Below are 22,694 nucleotides of genomic sequence, written 5' to 3'. Positions count from 1 at the left end.
TGGCAAGCAGATACTGTGTCACACACTCTGCCATCCGAAAGAACCTGCCTTCTTTTCATTTATTGGAAAATAGAAAATTTTATTATAGATACCATCTTATAAATCAGGAATTATTAAAATATGTATAGGTGAGGCATTGGGAAATTAATTATAGAAGATAGACGTGTGATGTTTTGCATAAATTTTCACTTCCTTGCCAAGAAGAGCGCGGAGGGAAGGGCACAGCACACACGCCCTTGGCACTGGCGACTCTGGGGGCCCAGCGCTGTGTGGCCACCCATCTTCACGTGCCAAGTGTCCCCACTGGCAGGTAATTAATTTGTCGGGCCTGGTGTTGGAGCCTGGTGTGAGTTTGGGCGCCGGGCTCGTGCCGAGGTGAGCCGCGGGGAGTGGCGGTGTGGCCCTGCCATAGGTACCGTTCCTGTGGAAGAGCAGCTCTGTGTTTCTTTAAGACTCCTTAGTCACCGAGTGACAGAACGCCTTGCTGTAAGTGCTGCCCGCACTGGGTGCCGTGGGGTGGCGAGTCTCTCTGCTTGTCCCCAGTTGTCCCGGCTGTCCCTGCCCTTCTTGGACTGCTCTGAGGTCAGCTGGGATGCACTGTCTGAATCCCAGGGTGGAGGTTCTTGGATCCAGGTGGCTAGAGAGGCGCTGACCACAGGGCAGTGGCCATGGTGGCGTGGATCTGAGCGGGAGCCCCCTGGGAAGAGAGCCGGGGCCATGGCCACGGCCACGGCCATGCCAGTGCCCTGTCTTGGTGTCCCTTTCCTCTCAGGACTGCCCAGGACTCGAGGGTGGCTGTCTTCCAGGGGCATGTCTGCATGGGAAGGAAAGCTCCTCTTCCAGCAGATATTGACGGGGCAGGGAAGGCGATGGCCGCTTGCCCTCGGTGTCCAGGTTCAGTGCTGCCTGAGAGCCTGAAAGGTGGACGGGTAGAGACCTCTGGGAGGGGAGGTGCGCAGGCAGAGGGGGAGGCGGGGTTCCTCCTGGGATGAAGGCTTGGGAGCGTGTGGCCGCGTCCTCGGGGGTGCACGCTGGGAGGGGAGGCGCTCCCTGCTCTCGGGTTGCTCCTGCGTGGAAAAGGGTGGAGAATCCCTGGGGGTGGCCGCAGGCTCTCAGGCTGGGCACCCGTGGGTGGCGAAGGGCCACCTTAGTGCAGTGCGGATGTTTTAAAGGACCTTCCCTTCCCAGAGAAGGCGGAGCTGTGGCCAGAGCCCTAAGGAAGTTCCAACCTGCCCAGGCGCCCCCCCAGTCCCTGCTCACTGCAGGGAGCACTGGCTGCGGGACAGCAGCCACAGAAACCCGTCGGTTAGGGCTTGATGAAGTTGTTACGGATTTCTTTAAGAAGACCTTTTGCTGTCATTGTGGCAGGGAACACCATAAATCCGGTTTTATAACCTGGGACAGAGCAGTGTGCCCTGCAGAGTTGCGCCCGAGGGCCCCCCCCCCCCAGGTGGGGAGCAGCATTCTCTCAGATTGGGTGGGCGAGGGACACCGTGCTGGTGGCCGGGCCTTCCCCTCGGAAGTGCCGTGAAGCATGTTTGGAGAAGCAGGCCCGGTGACGTTTTTTGTTACCCGTTTACTTTAGCCACAGCAGTTGGGGCTGTTTGGAAATGGCTTTTAGCTACTATAAAAACTAAAGTACCCCCTCTCCACCAAGCAAAGGGCCAGCACACCCTGGGGGAGCGGCAGGTGGCACGGGCTGCCGTCCTGGGCTCTGCGGCTCCATGCTGCTGTGTGGACTGTGTCCATCCAGGCCCTGCCTGCTCACTCGGGCCTGCGAGTCTTGGTTGTGTGTCCTGCTTGCTGCACCGTAGCAGGCCTCTGCCAGGGGAGTGCAGCGAAGGCTCTGGACAGCCAGCAGCTGCCCCTGTGCCCTGCCGCCTGGCCTGGCACCATTGGGCTCCGATTCAGTGACTCCTGCCTGCAGACCTCACTGCTGTTCAGGCAGGATTCGGCCAGTGGAACCAAGGCTCCCCAGTGTGCGTGTCCCTCAGGCTTCGGTTCCAGGTCCCCCTTTGTGCTCTGAAGCTGTTTTCCAGTGAGGCAGCAGCATGAACAAGCCAAAGGGCCTCTGGACGTGCCCACAGCAAGGCCTCTGTCTGGAGCTGACATCAGCGGTCTGCTTATTTTCTTAAGATGGCGTGACTCATCTTCCTTGCATAGGAGAGGAGGTCTCTGGGTGAAAAGTGAAGGTCCATCTTTTCAAGAACTGGGTAGTTGAGAGACCTCCAGGGCAGTGCTGTGGCCACGGAGGGAGAAGAGTGCTAGGGGCACACTCACTCTCCTCTAGCAAATCAAACCCTGCAGCCATTTTAAGTGACAGAAGAATTTAACTTTTGGCCAGAGTTTCAAAGAGATTATCTCTGCTGAAATCATCCGTGATGGAAGCCTGCCATAGAGAGAAATTCAGAGTTACTAACTTTTCTAAACATAGCAACTTCTTTTTAAATAGAAAATGAACACAATAAGAAAAATGGGCTTTCCACCAGGAACAGACCCCCCCCCCACCCCCCAGCCCCATCCCTTCCTGCTCTGTGCCCTGGGGCGGGGCAGGGGAGGCTCTCCTAAGACCTTAGCTGAGATGAGAACCAGGGAGCCCAGGTGCCTGCTTTCCTGATGAGGAGGGGTATCTCCTGGTGTGCTGGGCCACTCGCCCACGGCTGCCGTCCTGGTCCCCTTCTTCAGAGCCTCTGTGATGGACGGTGCAGGTTAGTCGGGAATCCATCCCTCCAGCGCTGCCTTCTCTCCTGGCCTGTCGCTGAGATGGTCTCCTCTCAAGACACGGCTGGACCAAGGTTTCCCAGTCGAGGAACTCGCGGTGCAGTGGAAGGGTGGCCATGTCACTGGCTGCTGGTTTTGAGAGGCAGAGCACCCTCCATCTGGAGTGCACGCTTTTTTGTTCTCCCTTCCCTCTCAGCTACATCATGTTTAATTTGAAGTCTGGGCTCCTTTGGCAAATTAGCAATTAGAGCGATTTTGTGGGGATATGTGTATGTGTCATTAGTTTCCCTGCAAATTAATAGCAAGGGTAGGGGTCAGCCGGGAATTTTCCACTCGACGGCAGCTCCTCCACGCAGACCTGGTTCTGGATTTTGGATGGCCACAGCTGCTTTCGCCACCCTCTTCCTCTAGGAACTGCCTTTTAATTAGTTTACCTCATAGCCATCATTACAAACATTACTGCCACCCCTCCTTGAAATAGAATTACTGTTTCTACAAAATATCCCAGTGACATCTTGCACCACCGCGCACCGATGGAGGGGTCACCCGATGCAGCATTTAATCATTAGATCACCTCCATCCGCGTCTCCTAATTAGAGTCCTTACAATACATTTTTATCTGGTAATTAGCTGAGATTGGCTGCTTCCTCTGCGGCTTATTAGAGCCAGCCCAGCAGTGGGTGTGAATCACGGTGTCATTTGTCAAGCCTGGTAAACCCTCTCTGCTCCCTTCTGGCTCGCTGTTGATTTCCACTTGATACCCACACTCAGAAGCATCCAGAAAATTCCACCTGTACCTCTTTCTTGGTGCGCTGAGCTAACCTGGAGGGATGTTGTTTCTCTTTGTTGCCCTCTGTGGTGGGATTGGTGCAGGTCTTAAGAGCTTTGCAGGAATCGAGTCCTTTTTGCATCTGGTGTCACTGTGTGGGGCTCCTCTACTTTTCTTGGATGTTAGCACCCAGAGGGTCGCGCCAAATGTTCATGAGGTTCGTGTTGGGTGGTTAAACTAGGAGAGAGGCTTGATGCCCTTCCCGAGGGAGTCGGGAGGAGTGTGTATTTCCCAAGGACATTGGTTTTCTTGCTGTGTTTTAAGCAGTGTGATTAGAGTGATGGTCTTAACCTGAAACGTGAAGTGGAGAAGCAGAGTGAGTCAGAACTGCGAGTGTCTGGGCTATGGAAGCGCTCTGAGGCCAGCGGCTGTGCCTCCTTCCGCCTTGCAGGCGCTCAGTGACGTTCCCAGGCTTTCACTGGATCTTGTCAACATGGGGCATAACAGGAAGCAATGTTTTTCCCATCCACCAGGTGCAGGAGGTTGTGCAGAGGGTCGAGAGCTGTATACATGTGTGGTTTCACTTTGGTCCAGGCCGGGAACATGGACAATTGAGGTTCTTTCCCTAGGCCTTGGTTTGCTTCTCTGTCACGTGTGAGTAACAGCACTGTGGGTCTTGACGGCAGTACGGGAACTCGGTGGAAGCACCCCAAATCAAACCTCAGTGGAACTCAGTGGAAGCACTGGGGACGGCTGTCTAAAGTGCGAGTTGCTCATGTGGCCAGGACCTTCCCGAGTCCTGGCTGAGCAGCGTCTGCGTGACAGAGATGTGTATCTGTGAGCTCTGTGCACTCCTGCCCTGGCCCGTGGCTTCCCCTGGCGTTTTGCATACCGCCTTGGCTGTGGTCAGTGGTGAAAGGCAGGGAGAGGTCAGGCTGAGTCCCTGATCCTGTGGCTGCTCTCTGCACTGTTAGCTCTGGTCTGTAAATGCGGGTTCCAGTGTCACCATTCCGGCACCAGAGAGGGCAGCTGTTCTGCCCGTGCCCAGTGGCTGGGTGAGTAGCAGTGGTAGCCTGTTCTGCTCGGGCATTGGTGCAGGGGTGTCCTGTGGCTTGCTGAGTTGACAATCAGACAGACCAATAGCAGACACTGAGCTCAACCTTGCAGCTCCCAGCAGCGGGCCTGTATTTCCCGTTACTGTTTCTTTAACGATATCATGGGATCTGTGTTTGTTTCCCTTGGAACGCCCTGGACACATCAGATGGGGTTCTCAGGGTCTCGTTCATTACCAGCGTACGAGCAAAGGCTGGGTCTTCTGCACACTTGGGAACGCCCTTGGGATCCGCTCTATTAGCATCTCAGGGGAATCAGTTTTAGTACCTTTCACAGATAATCCTTGTGCCCAAGACTGACTGTACTCATGGTGAAATGGACTTGTGGTGGGTGAGCTGGAATCTGGCTGGAGTGTGGATCTGGGGGAGGCACTCTCTGAGCCAGCACCACAAGAGGCTGGGGACCACCACGCTCTCTCGCATCGCGGGACTTTGCGTTTCTACCCCACCCAGGGTTTGCCACAGGTAGATGGGAGTAAAGGAAACAGAACAGGGTGGGTTCACTGCCCCCCCCACCACCACCACTACTTCCAAGTAAAATTCCCTTGGGAGTACACAACTTGAAGACAAATCTCTCCAGAAGTCCTGGGTCTCCTGGGCCGCCATCTTTTTCAATGAACAGATTCCAGCCCTGGGCTCGTTAGTTAGAAAGCTTTGTGCGCAGTGTTCACTGAAGGGGATTATCTGCCGAGGCTGGGAAGCCAGGCGGCCTTCTGGACCTGTGCTCGGTGGTGGACTCGAGTGTCGTCCTGCTGGCCGGAGGACGGGTGTGAGCCTAAGAGCCCATTTAATTTAAGTCAAAGCTAATCTGAAGAAAAGCACAGCTCTGCAGTTGTGCTGGGAGCTCAGGTCCATCCCACCTGGTGTGGTCCGCCAGGGCTGTGTTTCACCCTTTGACGGTCTCAAGGATTGACCAGGGTTGGCTTAGGTTGCTTGGCTGGGCCACCCTTTTTGAACCTGTGCATGATCACTTTCCAGCCTTGGGGATACACCTGGCTCCTGGCCGTTCACAAGCATCTCTGCGACAATAGTCACAGGAGCCCTCGAGTGAGCAGCGTCCCTCTAAATGGTCTTCTCCCCACAGCTCAATCTGGTGTCCAGCGTCACGCTCTCCAAGTCCGCCTCTGAGGCTTCTCCACAGAGCTTACCTCATACCCCCACGACCCCCACCGCTCCCCTGACTCCCGTCACCCAAGGCCCCTCCGTCATCACCACCACCAGCATGCACACGGTGGGACCCATCCGCAGGCGGTACTCGGACAAGTACAACGTGCCCATTTCTTCAGGTAAATACTCCATGTTGGCCTTGCTTGGGGTTGTCGCCTGCAATTCTTGCCGAGCGGCTCCTTTTTTAAAAAGTGATGATTAATAGGACAATGATTCTTATTTAGCAGATATTGCGCAGAACCAAGAATTTTATAAGAACGCAGAAGTTAGACCGCCATTTACGTATGCATCTTTAATTAGGCAGGTAAGTAAACAATGCAGCATGCGAAATCACATACAAAGGTGTGTGTGTACATGGATGTATTTATTGTATTGATGAAGTAGATTTAAAACCGTTTAGTATGCCACATGCTAAAACCTTTTCTATAAGGTTTTTAAAAACTGCAATATATAACATAATTGCTTTTGATTAAGTATTACAATACGATGTGATTATTAGGAAATTCATTTCACACAACAGTGAAAATGAGCCTGTTTAAAGATGGCAAGTCAATTATCACAAGCTACAGTAATCTCTGATCCCTGGAATTAATCTGAGCTCTAAATAATTACTGAGCTTTAATCAGCTAGTGAAATGTTTTGCATTTCTCTTTGATTCTGCTTTATGAATGACTAATAAATTAATATTTCTGTACGGAAACAGAAATAAAAACTCAAAACAATTAGATAATTCCATTTTGAGTTTTGCTATTGAACTGTTAAATACAACCATTAATCTTGGATCATTCTGTGAAACAAACCTTTCTTAGGCTCTGAATGTCAGTGATTTTATACTTTCAGGAACCTGGTTAGTGACAATTCTTGCTGATGTGGTCATAAATTACCTTCTTCCCGTAACTTTTGCTTTGCAGGCCATTCTCGAATCTCCAGAAAAGCAGCTCACGCTGAATGAAATCTATAACTGGTTCACGCGAATGTTTGCTTACTTCCGGCGCAACGCAGCCACGTGGAAGGTAAGCCTTCTCCGGGCCTAGAGCGCAGTGACTGGGCTACTGGAGAGTCGCAGAGCATCCACTCTGTATGAATAGATGGTAAAAGGGTTGCTTTGTGGTCGAGGTGCTCAGATGGAAGGTTCCCATGACTCGGGCCGCACAGGTGTGAGTGGCCCTCCAGGGAGACCATCTGTCTCTGGTTGCCCCATACGGACACTGCCAAAGGACTTACACACACCTCCCTCTCTTAGGTGTTCAGCCTCAGCCAGCATTTGCAGAGAGGCCGGGGCAACCTGTTTTTCCAACATGAGGATCCTACCTGCCTGGAGGTCAGGCAGCCCTAACCTCCATTGGTTGGGTCAAAGCTCACCAACCCAAGTACTTGCAAATGGTGCTGATTAGAGAGAAAGCACTGCTTTATGAAGCCGGTCTTGGGTAGCTCTGAAGGGACCAGACTGTCTCACACAGGGTCACGTTGTTCATAGGGACCCAAGGAAGAAGAGCAGCTTCTGAGGTGCATCCTGCATTATGACACCGTGTGTGGCACACATCAGCAATGCTTGGGGTCCATGGCTCACCCCCTCCCCTGTTGGTTCAGGGCTCCCATCCGGACATAGTCCCTCGTATTAGATTAGGCCCCCTTTTCAATTTCCTGGTGCCTGTTGCTCATAGAAGACAGCTAATACAGTCTAACAGGCATCTCTGTACCTGGAATCTCGTTGATCCCTGCAAAATAGACTGTTTGATGGAAACATTTTAGGATTTATGGGTTGCAGGGAAAACTTGCTTTACTTGATATGTATCCCTTCCCCTCTGCTTTCTTAATTCTATATGGGAGGAAAGCAAAGCCAAACAATGTATCTTTGATAAATTAGCATTTTTAAAAAAAATCGTACAGTTAACTCATGAGACTCGTGAGTGCCGAAGGGAACTTTTCGTTCAAAATCTTACCTTTCTTTCACTTGACTTGGGAGATAAAACACAAAGGATCTTGAGCCCCAAATGCTTTTAAAAATTTAGGGAGTTAGAAGCATGAGGCAGACATTTTCTTCAAATTGCCTTTTATAAATTACCAAATGATGAAATTTAAAAACAGTTACCAGTCGTGAATATAAATTCAAGCTCAGATCTAACTTTTTCATTTTTGCAAAGTGCAGGGAGAGGTGTCATTAATACAAACAGCCCTAGATGAAGTACTTAATGCCTCAGATATGCAGACTGTGAGCTCTGATGAAATGCCCAGATATCAGGTTAGGACCCAAGAGAGCGCTTTCTCTTTCGAAAACTCTCGGTTACTTGTTGCTCTCTGCCTCAGTGTTTGTGCGGTCCTGGAAAACGGGGCTTGGGCAGTCAGGCGCACAGCAGCCTGTGATGTGGGTTGGTTTCCCATGCTCTTTTTTAAAGGGAATTTGGCTTCATGTATTTAGCGTCTCTTCCATGTTGTTTGAGGAGACTGCAGCAGACAGTCAGTGTCATGTGCTCGGTGGCACTTTACGTGCAAAGAAATTTTTCTCCCCCAGCCTAACTGCACCATGCCACGTGACTTCAGGGAGCTTTTAGGCAAACCTATCACGATTTTTTTGAATCAAGGATAGCCTTTTTTTTTTTTAAATATTTATTTATTTATTTTAGTTATTGGCGGACACAACATCTTTGTTTGTATGTGGTGCTGAGGATCGAACCCGGGTCGCACGCATGCCAGGCGAGCGCGCTACCGCTTGAGCCACATCCCCAGCCCAAGGATAGCCTTTGATAGTGTTAACCCTCACGCTAGTCAATACGTCTGGGAGTTTACCCTGTGGATGCTCCTTATGAGCAGGCCATGTCACCATCCCACAAAACAGCTTATTATATTCAACATATACCATATCAAAAATGATTCTGGCTTGAATTCACCGATTATGATCAGCAAGAAATTAAGGATCATTTGGAGAGCGCATTTTCCAGGTGGTGGGAACGATGGCCTTACCAGAACAAAGGGGCTTGGGAAGAGGGGCTCTGCCACCCCAGCTGTGCTACTTCCTCCATGACAGGGGTTGCTCGGTACTTACTCGGGCCCAGGAAGGGTCATGGCTCTTGAGTGGAGACCTGTGTGCACGGTACATTATACACATGCAAAGTCTCCATCAGAAATGACTCCTAACATGGGAAAGAAACCCTCATCTGCAGGCGTGTAGCCTTTCTCCCCTGACTTGATGGGCAGCTGCTCTCGTTTACAGTGGGGAAAGTAAGGTGCTGCTCACCCCTGGGGTTTAGTTCACCTGATCCTCTTGGCCTTCAAGGTGATGCCTCAGTGGTAACAACCTATTAAGAATCTTCCCTCATCAACTTGTAGAGGCTCTGAGAAGGCAAAGCTGCCCTGGACTTCACAGCGTTTCATCATGTAAAGAGGATCGTTTCATGCTCAGAGTTTCTTATTTTGAAGTCACGGTGACACTATTAATCCAGAGCCACTTGTAGGGCCTGTTTGGGGCTCCTCCGCCTTTTCTGGTTGGATAGTGCCAGAGGGGAGACAGAAGTGCAGTTAAGCCAGTCTCCCTGGAGCACAGGAAGGACCTCCCGGGGTGGGCGGCAGCTGGGGAGTGGTGTTCCCGTGGGGACTGTGTGGCTGAATGTACTGTTTCTGGAGTCTTTTCTTACAGAAATTGTAAATGTTCTCTCTCTTATACCTGCTGCAGAATGCAGTGCGCCATAATCTTAGTCTTCACAAGTGTTTTGTGCGAGTAGAGAACGTTAAAGGGGCAGTGTGGACGGTGGATGAAGTAGAGTTCCAAAAGCGAAGGCCACAAAAGATCAGTGGGTACGTCCACCACGTTTGACTTCTGCGCCCAGCTCGGACTGTGCTAACTCGTGTGACGTAGAGGCTTTGGCTGCGAGACGCTGTCAGACCACAGAACTGGTTTCACGTTGTCTCAGTCAAGGGAAGCAAAAAAGCATTTCACCCTCCTGTCGTGTGCCCCCGCCAGCCCCGCCCTGCTTGCTGGTCTGTCGCATCCCATGCTAGCGTGTAGGTGCAGCGCATATTAACCCTCACGAGCCATTCGCCTATGCTTATCGCGTTTTATTTTCTTTCTCCTGTCCCCTGTACTGGATGTGTGTCCCCCCCGCCCCGTCCCCTTTCCGTGCCACTCCATCTCCTTTGCCGCTGCTCCTATCCCAGGGTGCCATTCGCACCAACCTGTCACTGCATAAGTGCTTTGTCAGAGTAGAGGATGAGTCTGGGTCCTTTTGGACAGTTGATGACGAAGAGTTTAAACGTGGCCGCCATAGTCAACGAGGCCGTCCTCGCAAGTACTGCCCCGCTGCAGACTCTGACGAGCTTGTCGCACAGTAAGAGCCTTTACTTGCTTTCCTTTTGTTTTCTGCTGTGGCTTTGGCTTTGCATGGTTGACCCATCCCATGGAGTCGTGCATTTCACCTCGTAGCAGTGCCGCAGCTTCCTGCCAGGGAACTGGCTTGTGTGATGCGTCCATGTCCTCTCGCTTCTCTGGATCGCCAGTGCCTTGAACAATGCTTTTTTGACGTCTTTGATGCAAATTATTAATTGTATTTTGACTCAGCAGCTGACTATGATTTATTTTTTGTGGGACCCATGATTTCTACAAGTAGAAAAGTCATTTAATGGGACAAATTTCTTATTTGCTTATCATAACGTAGATAGTAGCGAGCGTGGCGGGGACTTGATCAGGTGGCCCCTACCATGTTTCCTTTAAGGTGCGAACACGGACAGCTTCCTTTCCCCTCCGTGTGTGCCGTGTCATTTTTTAGTAGTTCTGGGAGAAAGTCCAGAGCTTTTCTTAAAGGAGTTCCTGGGCTTCCTGCTCACAGGCATAGCACCAGGCCCACACCCAGCTGTGCCATTTTGCCCAGGGCTTGCTTCCCAGCAACTAAAACTTTGCAGAGAGGTCTCGGGAGGGAGTCCCCACGTCTGGTAAGCCAGAATTTTATACCCCCTTGCCTTGAACGGCATAGGCTATCGCAAAAAGTATGTGCACAGCCGGGCTTTCCGAGTTGGTTGGTGGGGGAAGTTTCTAATTTGCAAGGCTACCAGCAAGCTTAAAACGGAGCTAGGAGCTCGGGGCTGGACTGCAGTTAACTCTGAGTCTCTGTTTTTCTCACGCAGTAACCCTTCCCTCATTAAAAACATGCAGAGCAGCCACGCCTACTGCACCCCTCTCAATGCGGCTTTACAGGTAAGATGGATGGCCCTCCCGAACACGCGGCTGAGGCACACGTCTCCCACACTCATTGCAAAATATATTAGCCTCGCTCTAATTAGATATTAAATTTTAATTCCGTTAAACTTTTTTCTTAAGTGCACAAAGCATTGTACTCCCTGGAGGCACACGCATCGGGCTGCTTCAGCATTAGCAGGATGCTTAGCATTTTGAATATTGTGGCAAAAAAATTAAAAGTTCACTTATTAATATTTATCAGCAGTATCATAATTTCCATCCTCTTATTTCAGAATTTCACTTGAGGCAAAAATACCACAAGTGTAATTACTCTAGCACAGCTATTAGTGTGCGGGATGATAGGCCACCGCATCACATGACCTTCTATTGTTCACGGGTTTGAAGAGAAAGCTGAGCTTTGTGTACCTCCTCCTCCTGGACAGCCGCAGCCTTGTCGAGGCTGGAGGCCCCACATCCTCCTCTTCACACGGGGTGCCTCTCTTTCCTTCATCCTTGGACGATGATGGAGGAGACCTTACGTACATCAGGTGGGCGTGAATATTGGGAGCCTGTCCCTCCTCCTTTCCACTAGCACCAGTTTTTCAACACAAGAATAGTGGGACAGTATCATTTTTAAAAAATTACTAGAGCAACATAATGCATGGTATACAATTTATAAAATAGGACAGCAGAATCCACTACAGAAATAAAACATGGGACTCGGGACAGATTGCATTATGCTCTGAAAAAGGAAGTAACTAGGGGTAACGGTAAAGCTCGTATTTATAGATTGAGCCGCCCCGAGTGCCTGGGAGGCAGACGCCGGGTACTGATGGACTTGGGCACCATTGCTAAGCCCATCCACTCTTGTGGCAGAGGTGCCAGTTTCATAGGTAGGAACCTTTAAGTCTGTATTACAAAAAAAAATTTGGACCCCAGCTCCCAAGGGGGGACATGAACTGCTGAAAAAACCCTGAGGCAGGAGTCAAGTGTGTCTAACCTGGTGGGATGGTCAGAGGCTCAGCTCGCCTCTGCAGGTCTTGGAGCCCAGCACAATCAAATGCTTACCATGGAGGGTGAGGCATTACTTCCAGGAGCACATTCTTGCAGCCATTTCAGTTTTGACTTTACTTCTGAGGCATCTTGGCTATCACTGACCCCGCAGCTGGGGATTCTCCAGACACGGGACTGCCGTGCTGTCTCACGGGGAGTGAAGAGGGGTATCCCGCTGCAGCTTGCAATGCTACTAGTAATTTTGCCCACTGCTCTGGCCCAAAAAGTCAACACGCTATATTGCAAGAGACCCGTTTGAATAAAAGTACTTAATGAAAATTACTTAACAATAGGACAGTGGGGAATGGGGATCACAATAAGTTTACCACGCTAGGAAGGAAAACCAGCGTGTTCCCCCAGAAGTGCAGGGCAGTGGGATGGGTGTGCCTGCGCTGAGAGTGCACCCCTACCACGCGCTCTCCGCCTCTGTGGTTGGCTCCTACCTTCTCAATGCCAGGATGTCCACCGGAGCCTGCACTCCTGCATGAGAGGCCAATGGGAGCTGCCATGCTGGATTGATTGTCTAGGATGGAAAGCCAGGCACGGGGCAGTCTGGATAAATCTTGGTGTAATTACCAACTGCCAATTTTTCAGTCTGTCCCCTTGAATAAAATGAAAAGCCACCATGTCACAGCCACCCCCCAGTGAAACCAGTACAGGCACTTCAGTGCAGGGGACAGCATCCACCCCAGGGTTAGGGTAGCATTTTCCCATTTCTACTTTTTTTTCACTGACACTCACTTGGAGTGATTTTGTCACCTTTAATATTGGTTTTCATAGGCACCAAACATAAATGAGATTTAAAACTTCCTTTTGCCAGATATTGTTCTTTCATCCTAAAATCACAGGTGATTGGCGTGAGTCCAAAAGATGACTCCATGTTCCTTTAACCGGTTCTCAAATTTCACTAAACAGATTCAAAACCCATTAAAACAGGAATGGTGGGGGGGGGGGGTGGCTAAAAATTGATTCCAATTCTATAATCCCTTCCTTTTCTATAGGATCTAAGAGGTAAGTGTTTATGGAAGTCCTCATAAATTTGAGCGATGCAGCCAGAATAATCTGATCAGATCTCTGATATCCAATAGCGGAGTCATCAAAATGGATAAAGAAATGAAAATTCCATTATATTCCACCATGATCTGGAAATATTCAGTTTCTCTTGAAAAAAAGGCATCAGATATAAACCTCCCATTAGACAGCCCATGGCCACCGCAGCACTGGGTTGGGCAGGGCCAGGACTTCTTCCCCAGGGCCTCCCTTGGCGCGTGCCCCAGGCGCTATGGAAGCACAGCCCCCCACCTCTTTGACACCTGCGCTCCAGTTCCCTGGCAGCCATCTGCAGGGTGCCCCCGCCTGCATCTTCACGCGCGCTCTCTCATTGGTGGCAGGCTTCGATGGCGGAGAACAGCATACCTCTATACACTACCGCTTCCATGGGCAACCCCACCCTGGGCAACCTGGCCAGTGCCATGCGGGAGGAGCTCAACGGCGCCATGGAGCACACCAACAGCAACGAGAGCGACAGCAGTCCCGGACGGTCCCCTCTGCAAGCCGTGTGAGTACTGCCCGCCCCACACGCGGCTCCTCCTCTGGGCGCTGTGTACCTGTCCAACAGTGTCCGGAACCCAGGTAGACAACTGTGTTCCTAGAAGAGTTGCTGCCATCCCTGTAAACACGGTTGGCGCTGCACGCAGCAGTGCATGGGACACGTGGTGCGCATCTGGCCATCGGTTGAGACACGCTGTTCAGGTGGAGCCCTGGACCTAGCGGAGAGGAGAGAGGTGGTTTACTTGGTTGGGTGAGAACTGGAATGGCAAACGTGACGCCGCAGCCTTATTACCGAGCATTAATGATGGCACAAATGAAAGGCGGCATGATTTATAGATTGCTCTTAAAATATCAAAAGGAAAATTAATAGGAGCATTACAGCAGCAGATGGAGGGTAATGAGTGCACACACGACAGGGGAAGGGGCGGCCGGGGGCCACGCTGAATGGGAACGGCAACAGGCCCAAGCCACCCAGGGGCTCTGCTGTCCCCAGGGGTGGGGGGCTGAGTGGGGAGAGTTCTAAACCAGAGAAACGAAACCACATGACTGCAGGTGGCTGGAGCTTCAGAATGACTGACAGTCTCTCCCTTTCAGCGAGCTTCCTTTGCGGCCCACTTGAAGGGGACTCGATGTTGGCAGCATTCTGGTGGCTCCCAGAATGGGCCATCTGCCCCCACATCCATGAGTTACTGACCAATATTGTATTTTAAGATGGTTTGAGTGACAGGAGAAGTTGTGACCTGTAGCAGTTAGCCACAGAAGGAACTGGCATCTAATGACCAGCGTCAGTGCCCCCTGCCATGGTAACTGCAGGACGTGGGGGTCAGAAATGTAGAGTCCTAGCGTTTGCATTTCGTGCCCAAAGTGCTCTGGCAAGGCTGAACAGGAGCAGCTCTTCCCACCCCCTGCGCAGTGTTTGAGGAACGTTGGTCCCTCACACGGACACTGCTGCACTTCACCCTTCTAGAGCAGCCTGCTGTTTGAGTCGATTGTTACCACACTCGTCTTCATCTTTCAGTCATGACAGGAGGGTTTACGCAGATATTAAGAAATTCAGAGCAATTATAAATTGGCGTACAAGCTACCTCAAGAAATGCCCATTAGAACAAAAACTCTGAACCTGCTGTTTCTCAACATCTGCACAAACTCCAAGGTTTAGTTCATAAACATTCCTGTAACTCAGTGCAAAGAAAAAGAGATCTGATGACGCTTCCCGGGCTGGGTTGAGAATGGTGCTCCCTGTCATGCAAGATCAAGCAACTCCAAGTTAACCCCAGTACTACCAACAACCACTTTTCCCCAGTCAGCACAACTCTTGTGAAACGAAAGTTTCAACTGCTTGGAAACAATCCCAGATCTGTAGGAAGAGGTGTTGCTCAGATCTCGGGTGCCTGCGTTCGCTGGGTGGGCCTGAGTCAGCAGTAGGTCCTGTACCGTCCCTGCCCTGGGCACTCTGTGGGACCCTCTTGTTCCCATTAAGAGAATCCCATAGTGACGTGTTTACTCTTGCCCAGTGTGCATTTCCGTGCACTGAGGTGGATTGTTTTTTAAACTGTTCCAGTCTATTGGAATAAATCAAGTCATCAACTTTACGGCAAGGCTTAGAGGACCTTGTGGGGACAGCAGTCCAGCTGATGCCTGGTGTTGAAAGCAGTCATGAGCCTGTGGATGTAGGGCATTATACTCTTATCCTCAGAGGAAGTAAAGAAGTTGCAAAGCAGAATTGGGTTGTGCCATGTGTCCCCACCAGATCACAGTGCCTGAACCCCAGCCAGCCATGTCCCAGAGGGGAGGCACAAAGGAATTGCTCAGACGGAAGAGAAAGCCCAGGTTTGCACCTGCACTTCACCGTTCAATGGAAGAAGATGCTGAAGTTGCACACCAGCTGCAGAAGACACGCGGGCATGAGTGTGAGGCCTGGGCCCCTGGCAATCTCTACCTCTGCGTTTCTGTTCCAAGAGCGCTGTAGCCAGCGCCTGCCAGTTCCAAGAAGCCCTGTATCTAACCTGGATGTGGTCAGGCCATCTCACAGTGGGTCTGATGGTTAACATTTGCCGCAGACCTGCTGTGTGTTACTCGGGTAGAACCAGCAGGGATGCCCTGTCTCTGGGGAAGTAAATGCTGAACTTGGGGGAAACTGATTCTGTGAGCTGTTTTGTGGGGACCTTTCCTGTGGAAGTCTACAGCGACAAGGCCAGACCCCCAGGAAGGCTCCCGCGGTTGCTTTCCTCACTCCCCCAACCCAAAGTTTTCTATGACTTCGTCAGATTCTGCTTTACAAACTCAAGAAGATTGATATCTCTGGTACATTTTCCTACTGCGAGTCTTTTATGGTGAGTCTGGACAGTGACGCTTGCGGCACAGTACAGGGCTAACAAGCCTCGTCCAGCGGACGCTCCAAGGAGACGCGGTGTTGAGGAGGTCTCCACAGTGAAGATGCGGAACAGAAGCCTGCACTGTCGTCAGCGGCGTGCAGCTTGAGGGGGCCTGCGCTGGACCCCAGCCCACCACGCCGCAGACCAGCTTTTAAACATAATGCTCGATCCTGACGAGATGGAGTCTCGATGGGCTTAGCCCCTTTGGAAATTAATATCACAGTAAATCACAGGAGCCATAAAGATGTTTTAGCCTTTGCTCCAACAATTCCATTCTTAGAAATTTATCCCAAGGAGGTAAATCAGCAGAAGTAGAGAGATTGCATAAAAAAGTCACCATTTTTATCCATCAAACAGTTGACAGGGAGGGACTAGAGACGGCCTCAGGTAGCCTTAACAACCGTGGCTGAAAAGCTAGCCAAAGTCACAGCGCTCCTGCAGTGTCTGTGAGGCCCGAGCAGCCAAAATGGACCTTGAGTAGGGTCCAGCTAAGGACATCCATCAGTGTACTGGATTCTCGGCAGGAGAATACAGGGAATCCCACCAGGCAGACGCTTGGTTCACTGCCCTGAGTGTCGCTGGGAACCCTGCATTTTTGCACTGGGTCGTGCACATCATAGAGCAAGGCCTGGGTCCTACGCAGACAAAGAGGACTCCTAAAAAACAAGACACGTAAAATGCAGTATGGCAACACTTAAGCCTCGTTTCATTTTGGCAGTGGTCCTAAAGAATAGGGGCATGGTTTTTTAAAGCTCTTTATCTGACATCTTGTCCCCCAACCTCTCTGTATGCCATGCTGATTTCAGAGCCGATTGATTCTGAAGTCTGCATCTTCCAGGGCAGTCCCAAGCACGCCTCTGTTTGTTTTTAAATGGTTCTGGGGGCCTTTGTTGCACACAGCATCAATTATTTAGGGAGCCAACCATCCCAGCACCACCTCTCCTTACTAATACTTGATAACGTCAATTAAAACAAAAATCCTCCCTTCTGCAGCCAGTCCCAGAGACGGGAGTTTTTTTTTTTTTTTTTTTTTTAACTTGAATGGTTCTTTTACATATCAAAAGCCCAGCAACAGAACATAATTTGTATTTGCAAAGGATCTGTTGTAAATATGATTTACGAACAACACTTCTCAATTGTTATCAGAGTGGCTTTGTGTGATCACCCCAGTCCCCTTCAGGTGAACCAAGCTCCGGTCCATAATGAGAAAGTTGGCAGATCTCATCGAGGCCCGGTGTCCCCGTGGCCGCTACCAGCAAGGCCGCGTGTTTCGCCTTGTTTATGGCTGACAGCACTACTCTGATTGTGGCCCGCTTCCTTATCGTATTGTTGTGTGGAGCGAGACTTCTCCTCTCCGTTTGTGTTTCCTGGCAGGGCTTTTCTTGCCTTATTGACAGTTTGTAAAAATATGCATTAATTTGGAGTTTCAAGCATGTATCATGGTGTCTCTGTGCTGTGTTTGCTTGAAGTTGATTAATGATAGGACCTTGCTTGGGGTCGTCCTCTGGAGAGTTCTTTCACAGGTTCTGCATGTTAACTAGCGAAGCAGAGCACACAGCAAGCCACGATTAGCCCCATCTCCTGCGCTCTGGTCCCCACAAACCATCGCTGTTACGGATTCCCATTTCAGGGAATGATCTGAATGGTGGTGTTCCCCCACCTCCACCCCGGGGCCCACGCGGGCCCATTGTCGGACACTCGGGCTGGGGGACATTAGAAATACAAAGTCTCAGGCCTGCCCCCAGACCACCTGACTCACTGCTACATTCTAATAAGGTCCTGGGGACTGAGAGTACCATAGAGCAGGACACAAGCCCCCGGTCCGAGACCAGCTGTGGCAGAGTGGCACCACAGAATGGCTTTCCACACGGTCCAACATGGGAGCCGCTGGCCACACGGGGCCCCTGAGCGGCAAAAAGCTCCCATGTGGGACAGTGTGGGGTCAGGGTGCACCAGGCCCCACGTGCCCTCTGACCCTCTCTCTATTTCCCCAGGCATCCTGTGCACGTCAAAGAAGAGCCCCTCGATCCCGAGGAAGCTGAAGGGCCTCTGTCCTTGGTGACGACAGCCAACCACAGTCCAGATTTTGACCATGACAGAGATTATGAAGACGAACCGGTCAATGAGGACATGGAGTGAACACCTGGGGCGGGGCCAGCCCCAGAGGGAAGATCGGAGACGAGAAACAAAAACATGTCCAAAGTTTGCAGTGCAGTGGCTCTGCGTTGGCCTGGCCGAACAGGCTGGAGGAGCCTCACTACACTTTGGCAACTCTGAAACGTGTTAACTCTTAGTGCCATCAAGAATCCCATTTGGGAGTATTTTTGATTTTTCTACTTTTTGTTGAAAAAAGGAATTTGTACTCTGTGCGTTGGATGGACTCGTTTGGTACTTGGGATTTTCCTCTCTTCACAGTCAACATCAGTGTTGTAAATTTGCTAAACTGAGATTCACTTTTAGCAGCAGACTTTGAACTGCAGTCCTGCCGGCATTGGACACTGAGGACGCCGACTGAGCTTGCGCACCTGAGCTGCAGACCACGCCTCTGCCAGGATCCAGGACTCCAGTGGACGACCTGTTGCACAGTACCGCATGTTGATTATCACTGCCTTTACGCCTTTGGGTTTTTTGATTTTTTTTTTGCTTCCAGTTGGGATGGGGAAGGCCTTTGTGTGTGTATTGGGGGGTGGGGTTAAAATTATCCCAAACTTTTTAATGTATGGCTTTTTTTTTTCCTTCTACTTTACCATTTTAAGTTCTGACCTCAGGCCTCCACTTGGGCCCACGGCCTCTTGGAGGCTTAAAGTTTTCTGTACCTTGTGATGAATGTTGATAGGTATTTTTTATTACACAGAGCTGAATGTCATTTCTCGTTCGTAGTTTTCTGTCACTCATTCCATTTTCCTACAGACGCCACCACGTTTCTCTGAAGTCAGAAAACATTCCGTTTTGGTCTTTTTCCAAAAAGGTCCCAAATGCTGCAACTCTACACATGAAGGTCCCGTCACACAGATGGGACGTCCTGCCAGAAAGAGAATGAATGACAGAAAAAAAAAAAAAAAATAGAGACACACTCAGAACAATGCAGACTCATTCCACAGAGCAGTATTGGGGTGGTGAGGGGTTGTTCAGAATTCCTTTTTTTTTTTTTTTTTTGAAAATAAGAAGCATCATTCTGAATAAATGCCACAGCACTGCACCAGCACAAGGACACAGGCAGGCACGGTGATGATTAGGCTGACCTCGTGGATGGGAATGGCTCTCCCTCCATGACTCCGTGGTCAGGGTCTGGGGCTCCTTGCTGGGATGACCACCGTGGGCTGCCTTGACTACAAAGTGACCAGAGGCCAGCTCTCCAAAGCAACTTTGTTGGAGGGGGGCAGTGTGGAGGCTGGATCATTGGAGCTGCCTGGTGGCACTATTCTGTGTAAATGCAAATTAGACTTCAGGTCGCTCTTGTTGAGGGCGTTAATGAGGACCGAGTTCAGCAAATGCCGAAGTGTGTGTCTGGGAGGTGCGCGGCTGGTGTGTCACGATCACTGTCCCCCAGTGTGTAAAGCTGACAGAAGACATCAGGTAAACCAGGCTCCTGCAAGCCCTGGGCTTCGGGGGAGCTGCACCGGGCGTTCACAGCGCCACAGCCTCGGTCCTCCAGCCCGGCCACACCTCCGTCTGCACCCATTTCCCTGACATGTATTTATCTAGAACTGTAGCTTTTGTTTTTAGTTTGAGAGCCTTTTGGAGCTTAATTTATATTCTTTGAACCTTTTATTTCTAAAATTACCAAAGATATTACACAAAGGTAAATTATGTTCTCTGTTTTATGCTTTATCTGATGAAGCCAAATATCCTCTTATTGTTGATCAAAGGAGGTAAAAGGATTTAGAAGCAAATGATAAAAGATACAGGCTATTGCTAACCTGAGAAAGTTGGCCATAGAGCAGATTTAGAAGACCAAGTTGGTAAAGGAACCAAAGTTGTTACTTTTTTCTAGTTTTTCTTTTTTTCTTCTTCTTGTACCTCTACAGAGACCAAAACTCATCCTTATTAAGAAAAATTATGGGGCTACTGAAGATGAAAATAGGGCACAGTATTATAGTTGCTACAGAAGGAACGAAGTCCCATCTCAAAGAGCTGTGAGCGTTGCCACCGGAAGTGAGCATGTCCAATAGAGGAGACAGTTAAGCTGAAAACCAGGAAGAACCGAAAAGCATCTGCAATTGAACCTAGACCACATGATATCATTTCTACAATTTTTTTGTTGTTATTTAGTGAGATTACATGCCATTTTTGTTTATGAACTGTGCTGTGATCACTGCATTAATTTTGGTTTATTTTGGCATAGATCCTCCAATTTGTCTTTATGTTATTTATCTTTTTGGAATAGGCTTTGGACAACATTTTTCATTTACTAAAATGAAAAAAAAAAAAAAAAAAGTAACACTCCTGTCCACTCATAAGCTTGGTACAAAAACGTCTTTGGCAATGACCTTGGAAGCGTCACTCTGCTTTCTATTTGAAGGGCGGTCTGTGGTCCCTCACGGCCCCCCCACTTCTCCAGGCAGCTTCGTGATGTGCAGGCAGTAGCCGGGGGGTCCCGGGAAGGGCCCCGTGCTTCTAAACGGAGTGGTTGCTGGTTAGTGTGGTATTCAAAAGAGGATAAAAATCTGGTAGATTAGCTCATTCTCAGCATGTGTAGCTAGACACGAGTAACGGTAACAGCATGAGAGACTGTTAGTACGCATACCTCAGTCCAAACCTTAGGAATGATGAAAACTTAAAAATACATTTCACTCAGTTGCACCTAGTTGTATGTCTTGCATGCTTAGTCTAAAGACTGTAGCAAAAAAAGAAAAAAAAAGAAAAATTAGATTTTACATATCTTTGCAGGTATCATAGCCTTGCAGAAGAACCAACTGAAAAAGCAATTCTCAGGCTTCACAGCAAGCAAATGTCACTATGATTTCTACAGTTCCAATTCTGTATCCCATGGGGGTTCCGGTCGCTTCCTTAGGATGGGGCTTATTATGTTGTACATAAATCCCAATGTGTCTGTGTGAATCTTTGTCTTTTCTGGGGGAGGGCAGAGGGCGGTTCTTTTTTTAGATATTGTTCCTAAAAAGGAATAAATGCATACACCTGTTTGTCAAAACACCTTTGCTTTTTGTGCAACTGCTTTATATTAACAACAGAAACATCTTTGGGAAAAAAAAAAAAAAAACCTGCTGTATGTAATGGAATTGCAGAACATGCTGTACTTCCTTTGCTTTGAGAATATTGGATGACGTTTTCTGACGTGGGAGGGAGAAACTTTTTTTTTTTTTTTTTGCTTTTGAATTGTAACATAGTTGATGGATTCTTTTTCCCCCGTTATCATCGATTGGAGCATTTTGTACAGGTTTGTGTGTGCGTGGGTGCGTGTTTTAATCTGTTTTTTAATACATTCCTGTCCCTTGTGTTTTATCCTGCCACTGCCTTCCTGGCTGTCTTAAAACAAGTTCATACATTTGAAAAAAGAAAAAAAAATGTTGTTTAAAAATGTTTTCTCCTGCTGCAGTAAATATTTTGCATGATGAAATTCTAGGGTCACACTTTCAAAGTTTATCAGTGAAGTAGTGATTCATAATGGGGAGTGTTGGAAATATTTGAAGTTTTGTATAAAAAAAAAAAAAAAAACTTTACAAGGTGCCAAGATGTAAAGACAGTTTGTTCCTTTTTTTTTTTTTTCCTCTCCTCAGAGAAAGGCATACATTAGGGAGGGGGTCCCATGTGTCAGACTAAGGCAGTGTCAGGAATGCGGACTCACCCTACCTGTCCCTAGAGTCTGTCCCTGTAAGACGAGCGAGGCTGCCAGGCTGGACCAGCAAAGAAAAGAAAAACAGGTTATGCACTAAGAGTGACCGCCGACCCTGTCCCCTTCCAGCTGTCCTAAAAGGATGCTCCCAGTGTCCCCTCAGACCTAATAAAGAAAATCATGGATTCTTAACCTAAAATGTGATGTAAATCACTAGATTTTTTCTTTTTTAAATCATAAAAACAAGGCGACTTCATGCATATCTGCCCCTTTCCCACCCATCCCAGCTGAGCTGCCTGCAGGGCTCAAGCGGCAGTGCTCATGACCACCCTCGATCTGTGCGGTGCCTTTGGGTTCCTGGCATCCCCTCCGGACGTTCTGAATGTTTTGCAAGTCGATTTCACCCTTTTATCCAGAGGAGGAGGTCTACAGCCCTCCAGGCGTCCCGTGGGCCTGGCAGCTCATGCCACCCTGCTCCCTGCGGGCGGCCGTGGTGGCCACAGCGCGGTCCGGACATGAGCGTGGTGCTCCATGTGTTCGTGCTGCCAGTAACTAGAGCTGCTTTGTTTTGTTTTGATAAGGCATAAAAGAAACTCATTCCTTGACATCAACTGTAATTCCATCATTCCATGTCTGTGGCTACAGACAATAAAAAAAATGTGGTGTAGTCAGTACTGACGACTGACACGATAGCGTTCTCAAATGCAATAAAGACGCTGGTTGTTCACACTGGTGCTCAACGTTGCCCCGGCCTACTTTGTTCCCCGACCCCTGGTGCTGAGTGCGAGGCACAGGCTGGGGCTCCTCAGCCAGCTGCCTCAGAGCCGAGTCACCATCGGGCTTCTCTACAAGCTGCACCACCAGTCGAGCAGAAGCCCTTTCCGAGGATGAGATTTCCAAGGAAAGCATGCACTGGGAGGATTGGGAAGGAGCGCCGACGAGGGCTGTCTCCTGAGGAAGCACACTCCTATTTCTCTTCATCAGA

The 22,694-nt window shown here is 49.5% G+C and overlaps 1 protein-coding gene across 9 annotated transcripts in view; it reads left to right on the top strand.

Annotated features, from left to right (window-relative positions):
* Positions 1 to 22,444, top strand: part of Foxp1 (forkhead box P1) — a 616,519-nt gene extending 594,075 nt beyond the window's left edge. For 7 of the 9 annotated variants that reach the window (XM_015494919.2, XM_048787006.1, XM_015494920.2 and 4 more), the window contains 7 exons: positions 5,687 to 5,888; positions 5,994 to 6,073; positions 6,681 to 6,782; positions 9,440 to 9,561; positions 10,885 to 10,954; positions 13,381 to 13,547; positions 17,910 to 22,444. In XM_015494919.2, coding sequence (XP_015350405.1) covers positions 5,687 to 5,888; positions 5,994 to 6,073; positions 6,681 to 6,782; positions 9,440 to 9,561; positions 10,885 to 10,954; positions 13,381 to 13,547; positions 17,910 to 18,054 — 888 coding nt within the window. In that variant the 3' untranslated portion in view covers positions 18,055 to 22,444. The remainder of the gene's footprint in view (positions 1 to 5,686; positions 5,889 to 5,993; positions 6,074 to 6,680; positions 6,783 to 9,439; positions 9,562 to 10,884; positions 10,955 to 13,380; positions 13,548 to 17,909) is intronic. The other 2 variants (XM_048787007.1, XM_015494921.2) reach the window with 1 other exon arrangement.
* Positions 22,445 to 22,694: the final 250 nt, after the last annotated feature.

Source organism: Marmota marmota, unplaced genomic scaffold, assembly GCF_001458135.2.
Source record: "Marmota marmota marmota unplaced genomic scaffold, marMar, whole genome shotgun sequence".
Classification (NCBI taxonomy): domain Eukaryota; kingdom Metazoa; phylum Chordata; class Mammalia; order Rodentia; family Sciuridae; genus Marmota; species Marmota marmota.
Note: the sequence above shows the minus strand (reverse complement) of the source record. Positions and strands in the feature narration are given on the sequence as shown.